Here is a 22,161-nt window from a genome sequence, read left to right on the forward strand (position 1 = left end):
CAGTAAATGTTAATAGCCAAAATCAGAATTAGATAGAATATTCTTATTGTAGTCTTTTATCTAGCCTATATTTCTTTCCTAGAATCCCTTTTCCCAAATCTCAGGTGAGATTTTATAAGAAGGGCTAGCTTCCTCCGAGGTTCAAACTTTTTGAAATATAAAACTTTATTAAACCTATTTACACTTTGAGACACATATTACTAAAAGCCTTTTTTTTTTTTCCCCCTGAAGCACAGAATCTTTGTGAGGCAGGAAAAGTAGGAAGATAGGAGAGAAAAATCTCCTACCTAGTAGATCTTTTTGCATAGTTTCACAAATAATAGCTAAATTACTTGGTATGTTGATAAGTTTTCTTCTCAAAAGCTAGAATGTCTTACTAGCTAGTTCCTTAAAGGAAGGAAACAAGAGGCTGCTGGAGGGGATTAGGGGGATAAAACACTATTCAACTGTTCAGTTACTAAATTTTTTAATCCACAGAAGTCTGTAGTACATTTCAGATCATTAAGAATAGACTTTTAAAACCAAGCCTCTTGAAGCCTTTGGCATGTATATAAAAATTAGTAAATTTCTGTTATAAAAGCATACACTCTTACTAGTATGTTCCTCCCGTTTTTCTACATCAGAAATGAAAAGGGGCATTGTCTACATCCAGTATTTCCTTTTCACATCTCCGTATTACTTTGTGTCCCTTATGTTTATCTTAAAATGGAAAAGAATGTTTTTATTGTTTTGCTATAGTTGCCACTGATGTTATAGAAGCTGTATTGTGAGTGCTTTAAAATTCTCAAACCAGTTTTGTCTGTTATACTTGGAGCTTAGTCATCATCATACGTAGCAGGACCTGATTAAGAAGGCTGTTCCGCCTCTAAGCCTTGCTAGATTGTAGCCACTAGCAACCAGGCTGCAATAATTTCCCTTTGATGACATCATCCACTGTGGAAGAACCCAGTTGCTTCAGCGAGTCGAACTACATACAGTTCTAACCCTCATCAAATATGGCATCTCCCTCGCCTGCTGCCGCAGGGGTGGAAGAAATGGCAGTGTTTTTTTAAGCTAGCGAGCTTTTCTTTTTCTTTTTCTTCTTCTTTTTAAAAATTCTAATCATGGATGCTTCTTCCGATCCCTATTTGCCTTATGACGGGGGAGGAGACTGTATTCCTTTGAGGGAATTACATAAAAGAGGTAATACCATCCCTTGCTGTGAAGCCTCTGTTGGTATGTTTTGCATGTGGCTGGGCGGTTCTCTAGTTTAAACAGGTCCTGGATTGTCCTTTAAATATTGCAGTATGTTGTTTAGTTGCCCTGGAATGTTAGTAAGGGGCAAATGGAGCCTTCTGAGTAGCTAGCTCTGTAGTCGTCTCTGATTGTTTTCTCTGTGCAGATTAGTACTGCTTCAGATCACATCGGACTCAGACTCGGACTCTGACTCCATCTTCTATGTGAAAATCCTCTTTCTATTTAACTGCGAAAATGAATTAATCCGCTTTTACAGCTAACTAGAGTCATGTTAGCACCTAAAAAGTAATGTTTTTCTTCCTTTGGAAAACTTATGTGTTTCCTTTAATTTATACAGAGAAATCAAATGTGTGTCTGTGCACCTGTATGTTTCAGCTGCTGCCAGTTACCATGTAGCTTTTGCCACCACAAAGTAAATTTATAGTAAAAGCTCTGCCTACATTTTAGAACACTTTAAGATGGCAATAAAGATGAACAATTTTTATATTAATATTTTTCATTTAATAGGTATTTTAGCTGATTAACATTAAACTACATTGTCTCCTACAGGTATTTCATAAAAATTGATAAAAACAATGAGGGTAATTTTTACACACCAGAAAAAATAATAGTCAATAATTTGTAAAAACCGGAAAAGCACCCAGCATTCATGTAAATCGTTTGGAAGGTACTGCCTGGGTCTTCATAAAACTGATTACATGTTAATAAAACTGTCCTTTTAAAATTTTTCTTAAACTAATCTAAAAATAGACTGGTTGGTAGTTGTTCTAGAAAAAAATTGAACCTCAAGAAAAATCTCTTAGCTAGGTGATTCCATTTTTGAGCCACGTTAATTTGAATTACTGCGTGATATTATAAACTCATTTTATGTTTTAACCCAAACTTTTATTTATGAAGCAAAAAAGGAAGTCATGATTTTCCTGAGCATATTTAGCCTGCTTTATTTAAAATATAATTTGTATTCTGATAACACCTTTTTTTTTTTTAGTATTCAGTTCCATTAGGATTAGACAATGTTAAGGTATTCAGCAAAAATTTATTGATTGCATTGTGTCTGCTAGACACTATTTTAGGCTCTGAACAGTTGTAACATAGAATATCCTATAGTATTCTGTTGTTAGTAAAAGCTTGCTTTTCAGATTTTTGAGAAAAACTATATGAAGATCATGTTAACATATAGTGTACTTTCTCTTACAGAGTTGCTCTCAATAAAATTTCTCTATATAAGTATATATACATATTTTAAACATTTGGGGAAATGTTTTAGATATAAAAGCATAGAAAGAAAATGAAAATTTCTCATAATCTTACCACCCAGAGGTTTTTTGTTTTGTTTTTTAATTTTTCAATTCTTCGTATGTTCATAAACTCTCCTTTTTCCTATGTTTTCATTATTCCTTTTCTGGTAAGGATTTCTTTAAACAGGAAGCAACGTGAATGAATGGTGACTGTTCAAATGTCACAGTATTTGCTAATCAGTAATTAAACTGTAAAACAAGACAAACTGTGTTTTCTCTGAGCTATTACAACATCTGTTTGTTGATGGTGATAAACCAGAAAACCTGGGCTTGGGAAATTTAAATTCCCAGTGTTAAGCTTGACAGTCTTTGACCGAACTTACTATGGACTCCATTTCTGTATGAGATATGCAAATAATAAGAAATAAGCTAAAGCTTATGTGAGAGTAAGGCATGGTTATTGATGTGGTTATTACTAAAACATAAGCTTTTTGTTTCTCTTACAATTTCATAAATGGTCTTTAGGAATCTTGCTTAAGGTCAATCAGGCACATTCTTGACAGCCCAAATAGGTTCCTTATCCCTTGATGAGACTTACTGTAACAGAAACCAATCTTATTTGAAAGTAACATTGTGTCGTTGTAGTACAGATCAGTCAGTTATTAGGCTCACTTGACTGTGCTGTGGTATCCCAATATCTATGGGTAAGAGGTTATTTGTTTTCCATAATTTATGACCTATTGTAGACATGGGTCAACACAAAGGAACTGGAGATGTAGAAACAAGCAGCTAGCATAAATCAAGAAAACTGAATCAGCTTTCCTGTAAGGGCAAAATTATAATGACTAGAAATATCTCTTTAGGCTGATGAAGAATGAAGAGGCAGATAGTCAAAATGTAAAATCGTAAAGGATATCAATAAAGTAAATATGAATCTGTTACTGAATCTCTGAGCACTAAAGTTAGGGATTACCTTTGTGGAGTAAATAAAATTCAGTTCTATTTTTCAAGGTGAGATGGTAAATGATGAAGCTTCCTACTTAAGTGGATAATATAGAGACTGGAAATATAAGTAAATTAAACATAGAATTAATTAATAGTTGTTGATAGATTAGAAATTAAGATGGCATTTTAGAAATAGCCATTTTTGAGATAAATTTCCTATACAGAAACTATCAAGTTTTTTCATACAGTGTCTCTTCCATTTTTATAAGGAAAAAAAATAAAACACTTGGTTCATTTGGATTGTTAATTTTAATACTTTGACTTTTTCTTAATTTGTTCATGAAGTTTAAGTAGTTTGGGGAGTTGAATTCTTTTCTTCTACCAGGCCTTTCTTTTGGATTTGATCTTTTGGACTTTGACCCTCCTTTTACTCCATGAGAGAATCTTTAAAAATTATTTGAATATTAAATGTTTCATTCAAGTATTTATTGAGTTCTTGTATATATAAGGTACTATTAGGTGCTGTGGAGAATGATGGTGGTAGTAATAGTAATATTAATAATAGCTAATACTTAGTATAGAATTTACTACTGTTTGCCAGATACTTTTGTAAGTGCTTTAGGTATATTCATTCATGTGTAACAAATCATTTAATTCCTCCTCATAGATTTGTGACTTAGGTACTATTATGATCCCCATTTTCCTGTTGACAAAACTGAAAGAAATCATAAAGAGAAGTCAGGATTCAATCCAGATGATAAGGCTTATACTCCAATTACGGGGAAATACTGCTTCTCACTATGTATATCCCTGTAATACTTGGCATTTGGAGCCTGGCAGGGGAAAAAAAAAGCTTCCCAAGTTTAAAAACAAAGAAACAAAGCCCAAGGAAGTAAATGTATTTCTAGTGAATGGTATAGAGTGCGTGGTCTGTGGGATTTTAGGGGAGGAAAAGATCAGTCTCCTTTTGACAAGTGCTATTCAAAGTAGGCCAAGTTTTCAAGTGCACAAGGGAATTTGATAGGACACTCCTGGTAGAGAGGATAGAATGAGTAAATGCTCTGATGGGAGTAAATGCCTAGTATGTTGTTTCCTGATTAGTTTTGTTTTATCAGTAGGTCAGTTAAGGGGGCAGTATAGCTAGGCAGAAGAGTGCCAGATCCTAGAGGAGCTTGAATGCTGGACTATTGATGGTCTTAAAGCACAAAATATGGGGACTTCCTATTGAAATAAATGTTTGGGGTCTTATTAAGTTTCTGCCTGAAGTTATTTCGTGATATTCTTTAGCTCAGAAATGTATTTGAGTAAAGCTTTTTTTGTTACTGTTATAATAGATGAGTTTTTTCATTTTTATTTCCTCCAAAAAGTATCATTAGTTAGCATTTTTTGCACATTATTTGGAAATCCAGGTGTTAGGTGATATTTTTACTGCCGAAGTGTCATTCTGTAGGCTCTTTTTTTTTTTTTTTTTTTTATGTTTCTCTGGATGTCTTACAACTGACTTTTCTTTTTAAGTTTTTATTTATTTGTTTGTTTGTTTGTTTGCCAGAGAGAGAGAGAACAAGCAGAGGGAGCGGCAGGCAGAGGGAGAGGGAGAGGCAGACTTCCCGCTGAGCAGGAAGCCTGATGTGGGCTCCATCCCAGGACCCTGGGATCATGACCTGAGACAAAGGCAGATGCTTAACCAACTGATTCACCCAGGTCTCCCCATTCTCTGTAGGCTCTTTGTAAAATGAGTTTAGGATCCAGGTCCTTATTTTATTTCCATTACCTCTTTTAGCCAACTAGAAAATTAAATCTCTTCTTACAGATTTATTCATCTAAGTGTCTGTAAATTAGAAGAACAAATATTCTTTATTTGATGTCAGAAACTCTTTGTATTCTAAAACAGTAGTATAAAAACAAAGCCTGTGTTTAAATTTATTTTGCTCGTAGTATCTGAATTTAAAACCTTCAATAAAATCTGGTTCATATTACATTACTATCTAGCTCTATTTTCTAAAAATAACCGACACTTTACTATGATTTTTTTTATACCTCACGGCTTGTTGTTAAGTCAGAAATGCTTTGTGTATCAGGATTTCAAAATGTGAGCAGATCTCCTGCCATGTTGAGTAGGTTTGTAATTTTGGCTATTTTCCTGGCATTGAGGTCTCTGCTTTGTGCCTACACAAAGCCACAGGAGACTGGTGGCTTAAATTATATTTTAAAGTTTTGGTTTTGTTTTTAAATAAACATATGTTTAATTTGTAATTTTTTGGAGTCCATTACAACCTTAATTAAATCAAAAAGATTTTGTTTCTGTCGTTTATTCCTCTTGCCACTTAAGAAAGCAAATTTTGTCTTTTATTCATGTAATATACAAATTATCTTACATTCAGAGATGATAAATGAACATGAAATTTGTTTCCAATTATACAGGTGTCTTACTACCCACTTTATCATCTCTACCCAAGGATGTAGGCTTTTTATTTTGGGATGGCAATGGAGCAGAGAAGAAAACAGTGAATTGAGTAATGGACTCCGCATTGCTACTGAATGGTTGTGTATCTTTGGTCAACTTCTTTGGAATTTGGTTTTAATTTCCAAGTCTTTACAGTTTAAATCCTAGTTAAATATGACTGTGGATGGCAGGACAAATTTCAAGAGCATATACTTTATTCATTTCTCCAGTGGACATTTAATTGACCACCTACTAAGAACTTAGCACTGTGCTTGCCATACCTTTTTAATCTTTCATTTGGGAGTCTGCTAACATTCTGGAACTTCCATTATCAACTTACATTTACTTTCTCCTCCCTCACCAGGATGACCATTTCTTATCAGTAAGGTCACAGAGGGAAGGAAAAAAAAAAACAAAAACACAACGGGGACTAGACTTCCTGTTCTTAATATACAGAAGAAAGTGGGTAGTCAGAATATGTAGAATTTTGGATTTCTGCCTGTCTTCCTTCATAATTAAAAAAAAAGTGTATATGTTGTGTGTATGTGTGTGTGTGCTTGTGTGTGTGTGATAGGATAGTACTTTGCGTTATGACTTTAAATGCCAAGGATCACAGCTCCCACATCTTTTGAGATGGAGTCTAGACATAATAAGTTCTAGTCTTAGTAAATAAATGTATACCTACTTTTTCATCCCAGCCTACTATTTGGCTACTCTCTTGGAGAAAAGACAGGCTGCTGAACATGTGTGACTGTGAAATTTACTAATAAGCTTAGTTTAAGGAGTAACAGGTACTTTTTTTTTTTTTTCCCAGTTCACTTTAGCAAATATATATTGAGGGTTAGTAGGTGGGAATATAAATGTTTTTTGTGGAAAAGCAGATAATTTTGTTAATGTCTGTATTTTAGTTCAGTGTTTGTCAAATTGCAGATTTTAACATGTTGGTCTTGAAATCAACTGGGTTGTGACTAGTATCAAAAAAAGAGAAAGAAAATAGTAAAGTATGACTGTATTTGCCAAAAAGTAAGTACACTAAGCTTTGGTTTTACTTGGGTACATATCTGTATACTTTTCTCACTATGTCAGTGAGAAATGTTTCTTGCTATGGGCCACAGTCACAAAAGTTTGAAAAACAGTTTCTAAGTATATACCTGGAGGAGCAGTTAGCTCTCCCTGGGGTAAAGGTAGGCTTCTTAGGGCCCCAAATGAATCTGGAACAACCTGATGATGAGAATGGGATGTGTTATTGTCATAGACCCCTGCTAAAACATAGGGATGTGAGCGCTGGTAGCAAAGCAGTGCCCAAGAGTACTATTGCAACAGTTTTTCAATATAGCATTTTAATTAATATAGGACAAGTGGTCTGGAACCAAAGGCAAAGAGGGATAATAACGGTGAAGGGTAGGATTGCATTAATTGTTTGAAAGCTAAGTGCATGTGCACAAGTGTTTTGGGAAAAGGCACTACCTAAGAGTTCTTAACTTACTAGGGGAGAAGAGTGTCCACATATCTTATAGTATACATATGTAGGCAAACTAACCATGAAATTATTTTTTAGTCAGTATTCAATAGTGGTAAGAAATGCCTTTGGAATCACACTGCTTGAATTTGAATCCTTGTTAATTACTTTGTAGATGTATGACCTTAACTCTCTGTGTTTTGTTTTTCTAATTTATGAAATGGAGTAATACTTATTTCATGGGGTTGTTGTGAGGATTAAATGAGCTAATATATGTAAAGTGCCAAGAATAATATCTGGTGGGCCAAGTGCCAAGAACAATGTAGATATTGTTTTATTGTTATTAGATACCAGATAGATAATAGTGTCTGGCTTCTAGGTGTGAAAGATTTTTTAAAACTCTGATGTAGTCTAGTTTATCTGTTATTTCTTTTGTCACTTGTGCTTTGGTGTTCTATTTGCAAAACCACTGCCAAACCCAAGGTCATAAGCATTTACTCCTCTGTTTTCTTTTAAGAGTTTTATAGTTTTAGTTAGCCCTTACGTTTAGATCTGTGATCCATTTTGAGTTAATTTTTGTTAGTGTGAAGTACACGTCCAGCTTTATTCTTTTGCATGTGGATAGCCAGTTGTCCCAGCATCATTTGTTGAAAAGACCAACTCTTTTTTGTTTAGATTACAGATATTGGTAAATGAATTTTTGTTTACATAGGTATATATGAATTTTTTGTACATAACTGTTTATAGAAGCATTTTTCATAATAGCCAAAAGGAGGAAACAATCTAAATGTCCATCAGTGGATGAATGGATAAATAAAATGCGGAATATCCATAAATGTAATATGCACTCATAACAAGTAATGAAGTACTGATATGTGCTGCAACATGGATGAACCTTGAAAACATTATGCTAAATAAAAGAACTCAAATACAAAAAACTACATATTGTATGATTCCATTTATATAAAATGGCAAATAGGCAAATCCATATAGGCAGAAAGATTAGTAGTTGCTATGGAATGGGGGCGGGTAGAAGAGATAATAAAGTTCTTCATCTGGGGAAAAAATAAACAAGACAAAGTTCTCTTATCAATAAATTTATTTTTGCTGGACACTTGGGTGGCTCAGTCGGTTAAGCGTCTGCCTTCGGCTCAGGTCATGATCCCAGGGTCCTGGGATCCAGCCCTCTGTCAGCCTCCCTGCTCAGTGGAGAGTCTGCTTCTCCTTCTACCTCTGCCCGCCCCGCCCTGCCCCCGCTCTGCTTGTGCTCTCTGTCTCTATCTCAAATAAATTAAAATTCTGTAACTTGCTTTAAAAAATTAAGCTTTTTGGGTGCCTGGGTGGCTCAATCAGTTAAGAGTCTGCTCAGGTCATGATCCTGGGGTCCTGGGATCGAGTCCCACATCAGGCTCCCTGCTCATCAGGGAGCCTGATTCTCCCTCTGCCTGCCACTCCCCTGCTTGTGCGCACTCTCTCTCTCTCTCTCTCTGACAAATAAATAAAATCTTAAAAAAAAAAAAAAAGATAAATAAATTTATTTTTGCAAGAAAACTGCAACTCAGTTAATAGCTCAATTGGATAATTTTTCTTGCTTACTGAGCGGTTTTAATGTTGGTGATACTTGAACTATTGAAATATTGTTGGTGATATTTGAATTACAAAATGTTCATTTCATAAAAAGATTGGTTATTGACCATAGATTTTAGAAATGTGTTTCTGTGTCCATACCAGGTGGGCATAATGGATTAAATTATCTATTGAAAAATCTACAGGATTTTAGCTTAATATACAATTGTAGAAGAGCTCATTGTTCAAATTTGTAAGACATTCCCCCCCGCCAATTTGTCATTTTGTCATTCTTTGGGTTAAGAGTAATGCCATATGAATAATGTAATGCAGCCTGGTGAAGTTTTAAATACCAGAATATTTGAGCAGAAGCAATAACTCGTGTTTGTTGATTTCCTATTTATCAGATTTATTATTAGATATTTTACATGATTTATCTCCAGTTTTCACATCATACTCTAAAAGTGGGTGAAAAAACCCAGGCACCTCGAAGAGATTAGTAACTAGCTTGCGCAGGATCTAGTTCTATAGCTAATAGGTGGCAGAGCTGGAATTTGACTTTAGGCCTTTCTGATCTCCAAGTGCATTAAGGTAATGGAATTCCTCTACTAGGTCACTCTGAAAAGAAGGCCGTCTTTTTTCCAGTCTCTCCCCCCCCCCCCCCGCCCCCAAACCATTGTGTAGTAGAAGGGTAATCACTGGCATCTGGTAGTCAGACCTCCAGAAAAGTTTTTCATTTTTTTCTTAACTTTGGAAACTACTGCTTTCAGATTATACTTTCTTACAATCCAAGTAGCAGCAACTATCCTATATCCTTTTGAAGTGAAGTCATTGAAATTAATAGACCCCCAGTGTCTTTGTATCACAGTGCTCCAGATTTACATTTCCAGGAGAGAGTTTTATCAGTCTAACTTGGATCCTTTGCCTTTTTCTTAGCTGGGGAGGGGAGGACACCTTGACTGATGCTCTCACAAAGACTACATGCAATAAGGGATAGAAGTTTCCTAAAAATAATTGGGTTCTGTTATAGAAAGAAAGGGAAGGGGTTTTTAGGTGGGTAGAAACAATAAGGGACCATTATACAAAGAAAGATCCTAATCTGAGGACAGCTCCTTGTTAATGTGGTTATTTTATGTTTGGAGATATACCTGGTTATTGATATTCAATATCTGGGCATGTGTTTGAGGAAAAATATTAAGAACAAGAAAAAAGTTAAAAATTTAAAAATTGGGGAAGAGGGTAATTAGTTAGGCTCACATATGTTTATTGCATGTACTGTTTGTAATGCAAACTAACCTGGAAGTTTAAATTACAGTATGTCACAGCAGTTAATCTGAAGTACACTGAAAATGATGTGCATATGCACTTAATAATATGAGATAGTTTTTAGAAAGTAGGCTCAGTAATGAAGAGCTTGTAAATAAGTGTGGCTAGTATGAGCTCATCTATATTTTTTCGTTATAGGAAAATGTTAAAGACTGAAGCCAGTTGCCAGTTTAACTATTATAACTTTTGTTTTACTTAATTCCCTCTCCTTGCCTCCCCAGCAAACCTTATGTAGTCATGTGAGGATTGGTTCTTCATCTGTTCTTTTTTCAGTCCATGTCTTACTGCAGAAACTCAAAGCCTTTTTACTTAAAGCCTTCTGAAACCTAGAAACCTATCACTTACAACTCAAAGATACTGGCTTTTAAAATTCTGCCTTTTCAAATTGATTTTAAAAGCCTAAATTTGAAACTCAGGGCGCCTGGGTGGCTCAGTTGGTTAAGTGACTGCCTTCGGCTCGGGTCATGATCCTGGAGTCCCTGGATCGAGTCCCGCATCGGGCTCCCTGCTCAGCGAGGAGCCTGCTTCTCCCTCTGACCCTCCCCCCTCTCATGTGCTCTCTCTCTCTCATTCTCTCTGTCTCAAATAAATAAATAAAAAAAAAATCTTTAAAAAAAAAAAAAAAGAAGCAACAATAATGACTCTTGTTTTCTGTGCTGTGCTTTGTATTTCTTTTCCTATGGCAATAAATGCCTCACTTGAATTGGTAGGAGAAAAATGTGTGGAGAGGACAAGGAAATAGTGTTGGGTAAGGAACCTTGATCGGTATTTTCTAAAGGCATTCTGGTGCACCTCCACTGCTGTCTTCACAGATAAGTAAATGCAAGCTGTATGTGCCTTGAGAAATGGGATGGCCGGGCTAAATAATGTCATTTTGTGTTAATAGAGTGCATTTACTGAGGACAAAGAAAGGGAAACTCAGGGAAGTGTGGCCTGACCACCTTTATTTCATCCCATAAATCTCTTTGTCTTATAGATTTCCCTTCCAGATATCAGCTTTAGGAAAGCCGTATTATAATTTTCTAATTAATCAACCCTTGAAGTATTATTTTAGGAGAGAGATCTACTTTATGTACATATTCATGTATGTATGTATTTTAATTTGTGCTTATGGCATTACCTACAAGATACATGCTTCATTCATGCATAAGACAAGTTGAGAGGTGAAGCTGGATAACTTGTACTGTTGCTTATAAACATTTTATTAACACATAAATAATTTATTTGTATTTATCTCATTTTAATATATGTAAGTTAAACTTTATACAAATCTGGGTTGCAGTGAACTATACACAAAGAAATGATACATTAGGAATATTTTAAAATCATTGTTATTGTTAGGATACATTATACCTTTAAAATTACTCCTAATGTGGGATATGTAGGCACTTCTATGATCCTGTCAGAAATGAATGTTCCCTACCTAGGTTAGAGTAGGATAGAAAATTTTTCCTTTTCTCCTTCTCCATACTACTCAGATTTCCATGTTTGGCAGAACAAACTATAAAAGAAATATATGAAATGTCATACATACTGAAGTAGAAGTTTGAAATTTTTTTTAAATAGCTGATTCTTGAATTTTATTTAGCAATCCTTTTGTAATAACAGATTTTATTAATTTTCCAATATTCCAATATTGATAAATTTATTTTTGTATAAATTTCATGAGTATGAACTCCTTTCACGTATTAATTCTTTGGTAGAATTTCTTTGTAAGTTTTCAAGTAGACAGTTAAAAGACAATATGCAATAAAAGATCATAAGGAAAGCACATAAATGAAAAGTTATACTCATCCTGGTGCAATATTTTATTTGTTGTAATTATACTAGTATTGACTATATTCCCTATGTGGTACTTTCCATCCCCGTGACTTACTTATTTTATTACTGGTGGTTTGTTCCTCTTAATCCCCTTCACTATTTTATCCATTCTCCACCCCCTTCTCCTCTGGCAGTGACCAGTTCTGTATATTTAGGAGTCTGTTTCTGTTTTTTTGTTTGCTTTGGGATTTAGATTCTACATATAAGTGAAATCATATGTTATTTCTTTTTCTTTTCTGTCTTGTCTTTTCTTTCTTTTCTTTCCTTCCTTCCTTCCTCTTTCTTTTTCTTTCTTTCTTTTTCTCTCTCTCTTTCTTTCTCTCTCTCTCTCTCTCTCTCTTTCTCTCTCTTTCTTCTTCCCTCCCTCCCCCGCTTCCTTCCTTCCTTACCTCCCTCCCTCCCTCCCTCCTTCCTTCCTTCCCTGACTTATTTCAGTTAGTATAATACCTTCTAGGTCCATCCCTGTTGTTGCAAATTACTATTCCATTATGTATAGGTACTAAAGTTTCTTTATCCATTCATCATACATAATACTGCAATAAACATAAGAGTGCATTTATTTTTTTCTGATTAGTGTTTTCATTTTCTTCAGGTAAATACCCAGAAGTGAAATTATTGGGTCATACAGTTTCTCTGTTTTTAAGTTTTGAGGGTCCTTCATACTGTTTTCCATAGTGGCTGCACCAGTTGCATTCCAGCAGTGCATAAGGTTCTCTTTTTTCCACATCCTCACCAACTTGTTATATTTTGTCTCTTTGGTAATAGTCATTCTGATATGAGGTGGTACCTCATTGTGGTTTTGATTTGTGTTTCCCTGATGATGAGTGATGTTGACTTTCCTTTCATGTGTCTATTTGCCATCTGGATGTCTTCTTTGGAAAAATGTTGATTTAGGTCCTCTGCTCATGTTTTAATTGGATTTTTGTGTGTGTGTATGTGTGTGTTGAGTTCTTTATATAACTTGGATATTAACAACTTATGAGATACATCATTTGCAAATATCTTCTCCCATTCAATGGGTTGCCTTTTCATTTTGTTGATGGTTTTCTTCATGGTGCAAAAGCTTTTCAGTTTTTTGTAGTCCCAGTTGTTTACTTTTGCTTTGGTTTCTTTTGCTTGTGGAGGCAGATTTCAAAAAATATTGCTAAGGCTGATGTCTAAGAGTTTACTCTGTAGGGGTTTTTTTGTTTTGTTTTGTTTCTTTTTTGGTGTTTTAGGGGTTTTATGGTTTCTAGTCTCACATTTAGATCCTTAATCCATTTTGAGTTTATTTTTGTTTATGGTGTATGAAAGTGGTCCAGTTTCATTGTTTTGCATGTAGCTTTCCAGTATCCCCATCATCATTTGTTGGGAGACTGTCCTTTCCCCATCGTGTATTCTTGTCTCCTTTGTTGTAGATTATTTGAGCATATAAATGTGGGTTTGTTTTTGGGGTCTCTATTCTGTTCCATTGATCTCTTATCTTTATTGTGCCAGTATGTTACTATTTTAATTACTATAGCTTTGTAGGATAATTTAAAATCTGGGCTTATGATACTTTCATCTTTGTTGCTTTCTCAAGATTGCTTTGGCTATTTGTGGTCTTTTGTGGTTCCATACAAATTTTAGGATTATTTTTTCTACTTCTGTGAAAAATGCTATTGGTATTTATAGTAGGGATTGCTTGTGAATCTGTAGATTGCTTTGGGTAGTATGGACATCTTGACAATATTAAGTCTCCCAATCCATGAGCATGGTATACCTTTCCATATATTTGTGTTGTCTGCAGTTTCTTTCTTCAGTGTCTTTTGGTTTTCAGAATATGGGTCTTTTACTTCCTTGGTTAAATTTATTCCTAGGTTTTTGTTTTTTGTTTTTTTTGTTTTTTTGATGCAATTGTGAATGGGATTGCTTTCTTAATTTTTTTCTGCTAGTTTTTTATTAGTGTATAGAAATGCAACAGATTACTCTGTATTGATTTTTTTATCCTGCAACTTTATTGAATTCATATATTCTTTTTTTTTTTTTTAAGATTTTTATTTATTTATTTGAGAGAGAGAATGAGATAGAGAGCATGAGCGGGGGAGGGTCAGAGGGAGAAGCAGACTCCCCGCCGAGCAGGGAGCCCGATGCGGGACTCGATCCCAGGACTCCAGGATCATGACCTGAACCGAAGGCAGTCGCTTAACCAACTGAGCCACCCAGGCGCCCTGAATTCATATATTCTAATAGTTTCTTGGTGGAGTTTTTAGGGTTTTCTGTATATAGTATTATGTCACCTGCAGATGACGACAGTTTTACATCTTCCTTACTGATCTGAATGCCTTTTCTTTTTCTTGTCTGATAGGTCTTCCAGTACTGTGTTGAATAAAAATGGTGAGAGTGGTCTTGTTTCTGATCTTAGTGGAAAAGCTTTCAGCTTTTCACCATTAAGTATGATATTAGCTGTGGTTTTGTCCTATTTAGTCTTCAGTATATTGTAGTATGTTCCCTTTGTACCCACTTTGTTGAGTTTTTATCGTAAACAAATGTTGAATTTGTCAAATGCTTTTTCTGTGTCTATTGAGATGATCATATGATTTTTATCCATTTTGTTAATGTACATCACATTGATTTATGGATATTGATCCATCTTTGCATTCCTGGAATAAAGTCTACTTGATCATGGTGAATCATGCTTTTGATGTATTTTTGAATTTGGTTTGCTAATGTTTTGTTGAGGATTTTTTGCATCTGTGGTCATCAGGGATATTGGTCTATAATTTTCTTGTTTTAGAGTATTTTGGTCTGGCTTTGATGTCAGGATAATGTAGGCCTCATAGAATGGAAGCACTGAAAGCTTTTCTTCCTTTTCTATTGTTTGGAATAGTTTGAGAAGGATAGGTATTAACTCTTAACTCTTCTTTAAACTGCTCTTTTGCAATTACAAACTTAATTTTTTTAGTATTTAAAATATATTTTAATGAGAACTCATTCTCACTACCTTTCAATAAAAATGATTTACGTTTTTTAATATGAAATTGCTCTGGCATTAGGTCTTAACTGCTTCCTGATCTAGAGGGTTTAGATGCCACCACACCACTAATTCCCTAGTACTCTTTTTTTTTTTTTTAAAGATTTTATTTATTTGTCAGACAGAGAGCGCACACAAGCGGGGGAGCGGTAGGCAGAGGGAGAAGCAGACTCCCCGCTGAGGAAGGAGCCCACATGGGACTTGATCATAAGACTCTGGGATCATGACCTGAGCCAAAGGCAGACGCTTAACCGCTTAACCGACTAAGCCACCCAGGCTTCCCTCCCCAGTACTCTTGAGGCACGTATTAGACATGTCCTCCTCCGCTGGACGTCCTTGTGGCAACTTCAGGGGCTTGATTCTTATCAAATGTTTAACCACTTTCAGTTTTGCATTCACTGAAGGGATATTCGTGTGAACTTGAGTATGTGCTTTTTCTAACCCAAGCATCTTTATTATATCTTTTTCCCAATATGGACATTTTTTTAAAGATTTTATTCATTCATTTGAGAGAGAGAGAGAGAGAGAGCACAAGCAGTGGGAGAGGCAGAAAGAGAGAGACCAGGAGACTCCCGGCTGAACAGGGAGTCCAATACCGGACTAGATCCCAGCACCCTGAGATCATGGCCAGGGCCCAAGTCAGATGCTTACCCAACTGAGCCACCCAGGCGCCCCAGCAATTTGGACATCTTTTTGTACTTTTTATTCTGGTAACAATATGCAGCTTATAAGGGTACTGTGGATCCCCTACCATATTTTCAATGATCTGTAGGTGAAGGCTGGAACACTTTATCTGGAATTCTTGGTAAATATTTGATGAATGCAATCTGTACAAATGAGAGACTCCGCACCTTTTATCACAGTTTGTAGTCTGCCTGGGGGCCTCTGAAATGTTGAGCCCCAAATCCCTGCCTTGAGTGTGGTGACTGTTGTCTTCAGAGGCTATGAGAAATAGAAAATAGATCCGTGGGTCAAAGGTGTCTTGGAAATGGACAGTTCCCACTTCTGTACTATTAAAAAACGAGGGGAGGCAGAGCAGAGGACAGACCACCAAGTGTGACACTCCACAAGTACAAACTTTAAAAAAATATGTTAATTGATTTCACATTCAGTATAATGTCTTTCAGTTTTCGGTAATAGCCCCTACAATGAGTAAGGAACAGGATAAAAGAGAAATTAAAGCCAGATTGAAATGTCTGCCCTTCTCTTCCTGGGGATTCCACTTAGTTATATATATCAGAGCCAGAGAAATATTCTAATCATTTCTGTCTCAGCAAAAATTTTTATTTTACTTTCATACTAAAATCTTCCTTGGTTACTATCCAAGCCAGTTTGATAGTAGGAGTCACAAGAATGATCCAGATTTCTTTTAGAAATAATTGACTCTGTGTTTCTGTGCGTTCCCCCAAAACCAAAAACATCAATCAGTATTTCTCCCTATAATATGCTTTTTTCAAACACCATTGCTCTGTACGTAGAAGCAAATAGGGGTGAAGGGACAGACTGACCTACAAACAGTCTGTTGGGGACACAAACTGCTCTGGCTAAATCCCGTGCTAACATGTCCTGTATCGGCCCCAGAAGTTTTAAGGGACACAACCTAAAAGCCCCAAAACACAAAACACTGGTTCACAGGGTCCTCTGGTTTAAAAAGTTTGAATCCTTAATTTCTGGTTTTCAGGTATTTTGAATTGCTGCATAGTTTTGTCAGTTAGATGTCAGAGTAGTTTCTGCAGAGTAACTTTTTGAAAATCATTAAAGACAAGACCCATAGTGTAAATATTGTTTATTGTGTTGCTGTACCTTTTGCTAAAGTGAGTGTCTACTTTTGTACTTCCTGCTTTATGTCTGTTGGAGTAATAAATGCTTCATTTGCTTATCATCTTTGTGGTGCAAACAGCTTGACAATTCTTATCATGCGGCTGGTGACGTATTATGTGGATATATGTTAAGTAGTATAGAAATTTTGCTTTTTATTTTTTGAATAGAAGAGTAATAATTAAAATCAGCAGTCCATGTTTCTTTAACTCTACCCAAATAAAGGCAACATGGGGTGGGAGGAGTTGGAAGTTTTCAAAATATATCATGGCAGACTTTTAAAAAACATTTTCTTTTAATTTCAGTCTTAGAGGTGTTGAAAAATAGTGAAAAGAATCCTCTGTACCTCTCACCCAGATTTCTGAAATGTTAACATTTTACCACATTTGTTTAGTCTGTCTCTTAATCTTTCTTTCACTGTTCTATATGCTATTCTCTATATATTTTGTGTGTGTGTATATATAATACATAAATAAATGTGTGTGTATACATAAATACTTCAGTTTGTATTTCCTTATGAGTGAACATTCCCTTATATATAGCCATAGTACAGTTTTCAAAAACAGAAAATTGATATTGATATGTACCATTGTCTGATCTACAGACTGTTTACAATTTTTCTAGTTATTTTACTCTGTCCTTTAATATAAAAAAAAAAAAAACAACCCAGTTTTTTTCCTGGTCCACATTCTAATAATCCAGGAGCACGTGTTACATTTAGTTGTCATGTCTTTTGAGTCTTCTTTAATCTAGAACAGTTTCTCAGTCATTCTTTGTCTTTCATGACTTTGACATTTTTTGAAGAATGTAAGCCATTTATTTTGTAGAATTTCCTTCAATTTGTGTTTGTTTTTCCTTTTAAGATTGACTTTATGCATTTTTGTCCAGAAGTGATGTCATCATATCAGAAGGCCATAGAGGCTTTTGATATGTCCCTCCAAAAACATTTTTAAAATTGCCTATTTTAATATTATCATACGGAAAGCAGAGTCAGAGATTCTCAAGTTTGTCAAGACATTATAAATACGCATTATGTTTATTCTCCAGTAATTTTTTCCTTAAGAAAATTTATGGCCTTTCAGCCAGCTTTTACCAGGTGGAAATTGCAGAGTAAAATCAGGGTAGAGGAAGAGAGAGCTAGTGTAAAAAGTATAAGGTTGTTTTATGTAAATCAACATGGGCTGTTGCAGGGATTGGGCTTTTAAACCCTCAGCCAAGAATGATAAATTATTCATTCTTGGAGTACATCTGCCAAAACACTGAGATCAATATACTATTCTTTTAGAAGGTTTATAGTTTCCAAGGCAAATATTCGAATATATCAAATAGGAAAGGAAGAGAGAACTGTGTTCTACCTGGCAGAAGTAAATAGACATCAAGTTTATTAGTACAATATTCAATATTACATTGAGTCAGGGACAATGTTTTTGTTGCCTTTGTATCTCCTATACTATCTAGAAGAGTGCCGGTAGGTAGAAAATTCCTAGTAAACGTCTTCAGTTGAGTTTGGTTTGTGCTGTAGAGACTTTAGATCAGTGGTTGGGCCAAATGCTGCTCTTCACTGTTTTGTAAATAAAGTATTATTGAAACACAGCCATACCCATTCATTATATATTATCTATGATTTCTTTTGTGCCACTATGGCAGAGTTGTGTTGTTGTGCCTGTGGCCTCCAACGCCTAACGTATTTACTTCTGGCTCTTTTGCTGACCCTTCTTTTGGATTATGAACACTTTGGCATTAATTTTTTTTTTCCTTATAAAGCGCACAGTAAGATGTTTACCACACTATGTGTAACTTATGGATTTATGCAAGTGTAACTGCAAAAAAAAATTTTGAAAGTGGACTTCGCTGGGTTAGAGAGTATCTGTGTATTTAAATTTTGGTAGCTTTGACTTCCTAGAGGGATTATACCAGTTTATACTTAAACTAATAATTTTGTGGCAAGCCCTCCTTCCCCATAACATTGCCAACTCAGTGCATTAGTCAACTGTTTAATCTTTACCAGTCTGATAGAGAAAAATGATACTGTAGGTTTGATTCGTATTTCTCTTTTTTGTGTTGGATTGAACTTCTTAAATTGAAGAGTCATTTGTGTTGGATTGAACTTTGTAAATTTAAGTCTTTTTTGTGAATTGTCTTTCAGTGTCTTTCCTGGTACCTTTAAGTCTCTTATAAGTATATAGTGAACACATGTCAAAGATTTATTTAGTACTAGTGAGGAAACTAGCTTGATGACAAAGATGACTTAGAGGAGGGTGTGTGAGATGAAATATCAGTGAAAAATTTTCTTACAGGGCAAAAGCAAAAACCCCCAACACTGCAACTCTAAGTATTATCTTTTCTGCTAGATGAAATTGAATTACATTTTTGCCAGATGAAAACAATAATTTTCAATTTATCCATCTTCTATAAGTCGTTATCTAACTTTTTAGAGTCTATGTCCTAGTCAATAGAAAATAATAAATCAAAGTCCTCTTCCTCAGAGCAAAAGATGAGTACTAGGCAGGCTTATTTTTGATACTGTAGTATACGTTTGAAAGGACATGCCATGGTCTTTTGCCTTATCACCAAGTTTTGGATAACTTTTCTTGATGTTTTCCCTCCTTTATTTTATTATATTTCAAGTAATACTATTTCTTTTTGAATTACTAGTGAACTATTAAGAAGGTTACATAGTTCACCATTGTCTCTCATAAAACATACTGTTCTTTTTTGCTTTGTAGGAACTCATTATACAATGACTAATGGAGGCAGCATTAACAGTTCTACACACTTACTGGATCTTTTGGATGAACCAATTCCAGGTGTTGGTACATATGATGATTTCCATACTATTGATTGGGTGCGAGAGAAATGTAAAGACAGAGAAAGGCATAGACGGGTAAGTGTTTTCAGTAATTTTTTAATGTAGTGTATAACTAGATCATTTTAATAATATATATATATATTTTAAAGATTTTATTTATTTATTTGACAGAGAGAGACACAGCGAGAGAGGGAACACAAGCAAGGGGGGGGTGGGAGAGGGAGAAGCAGGCTTCCCGCGGAGCAGGGAGCCCGATGTAGGGCTCGATTCCAGAACCCTGGGATCATGACCTGAGCCGAAGGCAGATGCTTAACGACTGAGCCACCCAGGCGCCCTTTAATAATATATTTTTGCCAATGATCTCAGGCTGCCAAAATATATATTACGCATTAAAGTACATTTAGGTAAATTTCTACATTTTATAAGCAATGCATGTTTTTTTCTCTCTGTATGTAATTTTTTAAAAAAGTTTACTTACACCCCTGGAAAGGACTTGAGGTAACTTAAAATCAAGGAAGTATATTAAGACAAAAAAGGAAGGACTGGGAAAACACAGCACATGAGTTGGGGAGGAAGATCGAGGTATAGAAGTCAGCATGATTTTTGTCTTTGAGCAGCACAGCAGCTACAGTAAAAGAGGAAACTTGTTATATAATTCTTATTATTACAGAAGAAGCATATTGGAGAGATAGTTTCGTGGGATTTTACTGTTTTCTTTTATCTCCTTTCTCAGTTTTAAATGCTGAGATTTCTCAAATTGAGTCCTGTAAAGGGCATATTAAGTGTTGTAATGAATCACTAATAAAAAAAAGAATTACTTATATTGCAATAATATTTCCAATGGTTTTTATAGCAAATGTATATTTCAGATACATCTTGGGCTAAAGAGTTGGGTTAAAATTTCTTCAGAAATCAACTATTCCATTTGTAACATCAAAAAAAAAAAAAAAAAAAAAAAATAACTTTTAAAAAAAAAAAAAAAAAAAAAAGAAACAGATAAATTTCTGCTAAATTAAAAAAATAAAAAATAAAAATTTTAAAGTTATATACGTATTTTATCCATTAAATAAAAAACGTTTAAAAAAAGAATGGCTTTTACTAAAAAGTACAACTTGTGGGTTGTGACTTAATGATGTAATCCTAAAATAAATTTTAAAAAAACAACTCTCTTTGAAAAAATAAAATTCCAACTTCTAAAAGGTCGTTATAACTTTGAGGTCTGAAATTTACTTATAAATGAAAATAACTGCTTGTACAAATTAATTAAAACCTTTCATATTAATGTCTACATGTATAGTAAAGTTGAAAATAGAATGAGATTATTTTGTTTACGACAAGTATAACCCCTGAGATTCATCAGTCAAGATTTACTTTTTTTGGAAGACACAATACAATCCGTGGTGATTTTCAAAGTTTTTCATCTCAGAACACTTATTTTATTTTATTATCTGAGAACGCTTTTTTTAGAATTATTATTTTTTAATTTAAATTCAGTTAATTAGCATATAGTGTATTATTAGTTTCAGAGGTGGAGTTCAGTGATTCATCAGTTATATATAACATGCAGTGCTCATTACATCAAGGGCCCTCCTTAATGCCCCTCACCCTGTTACCCCACCCCCCCACCCCCACCCCTCAGCAACCCTCAGTTTGTTTCCTATGGTTAAGAGTCTCTTATGGTTTGTCTCCCTCTCTGATGTCATCTTGTTTTATTTTCCCTCCCTTCCTCTGTGCTCTTCTGTTTTGTTTCTTAAATTCCATATATGAGTGAAACCGTAGGATAATTGTCTTTTTCTGATTGACTTATTTTGCTTAGCGTAATACCCTCTAGTTCTATCCACATCGTTGCAAATGGCAAGATTTCATTTTTTGATTGCTGAGTAATAATCCATTGTATATATACCACATCCTCTTTATCCATTCATCAAGAACACTATTAAACTCTAAACTCTAAAGTTATTGAGGATGCCTAGGGAACTTAGTTTATGTGGTTATATTAATTGATATTTATCATATTCCATACAAAACCTGAGAAATTTAAAAGATGTTGATCTAAAAGTAACAAAACCCCATTACACATAACATCAAAACATACTTTTATGAAAACAAAACAGAACATATATTTATGAAAAATAACTGTTTCTCAAAATAAAAAATATTTAGTGACAGATTCCCAGTATAGAGATCAGGGTTGATATTAACAAGTTTGATTTTTGTTAACACTGTATAATGAAATTGTCATCCTTTTAAGGATCCTTATAAGCTATAAGGAATCTGTCATCATTACAGTGATATATGTTCCATTTTTATAAATCTCATTATTACTGGTTTAATAAAAGACTGCTGGATTCTAATACCTGCTTCTGCATTCAGTCTGTTGTGATATGTTATTTGGGTTGAAATGTATGAAGAAAATCCAACCTCATATAGATGGGTAGTTGGAAAAGCTAGGACTATTTTAATAACCTTTTTATATCATTGTGGATAGTCTTTGATACTGTACCAAAA

General features: G+C 34.7%; 1 protein-coding gene and 1 pseudogene across 6 annotated transcripts in view; one reads left to right on the forward strand and one right to left on the reverse strand.

Annotated features, from left to right (window-relative positions):
* CLCN3 (chloride voltage-gated channel 3) overlaps window positions 1–22,161 on the forward strand; it is a 91,435-nt gene that overhangs the window by 34,637 nt on the left and 34,637 nt on the right. For 3 of the 6 annotated variants that reach the window (XM_032413187.1, XM_032413183.1, XM_032413182.1), the window contains exon 3: window positions 19,571–19,728. In XM_032413187.1, coding sequence (XP_032269078.1) covers window positions 19,571–19,728 — 158 coding nt within the window. Of the gene's footprint in view, window positions 1–880; window positions 1,216–19,570; window positions 19,729–22,161 lie in introns of those variants that run through there. The other 3 variants (XM_032413184.1, XM_032413185.1, XM_032413186.1) reach the window with 3 other exon arrangements.
* Window positions 15,045–18,936, reverse strand: LOC116637298 (annotated as a pseudogene).

This window comes from Phoca vitulina, unplaced genomic scaffold (assembly GCF_004348235.1).
Source record: "Phoca vitulina isolate PV1807 unplaced genomic scaffold, GSC_HSeal_1.0 scaffold14, whole genome shotgun sequence".
Lineage (NCBI taxonomy): Eukaryota > Metazoa > Chordata > Mammalia > Carnivora > Phocidae > Phoca > Phoca vitulina.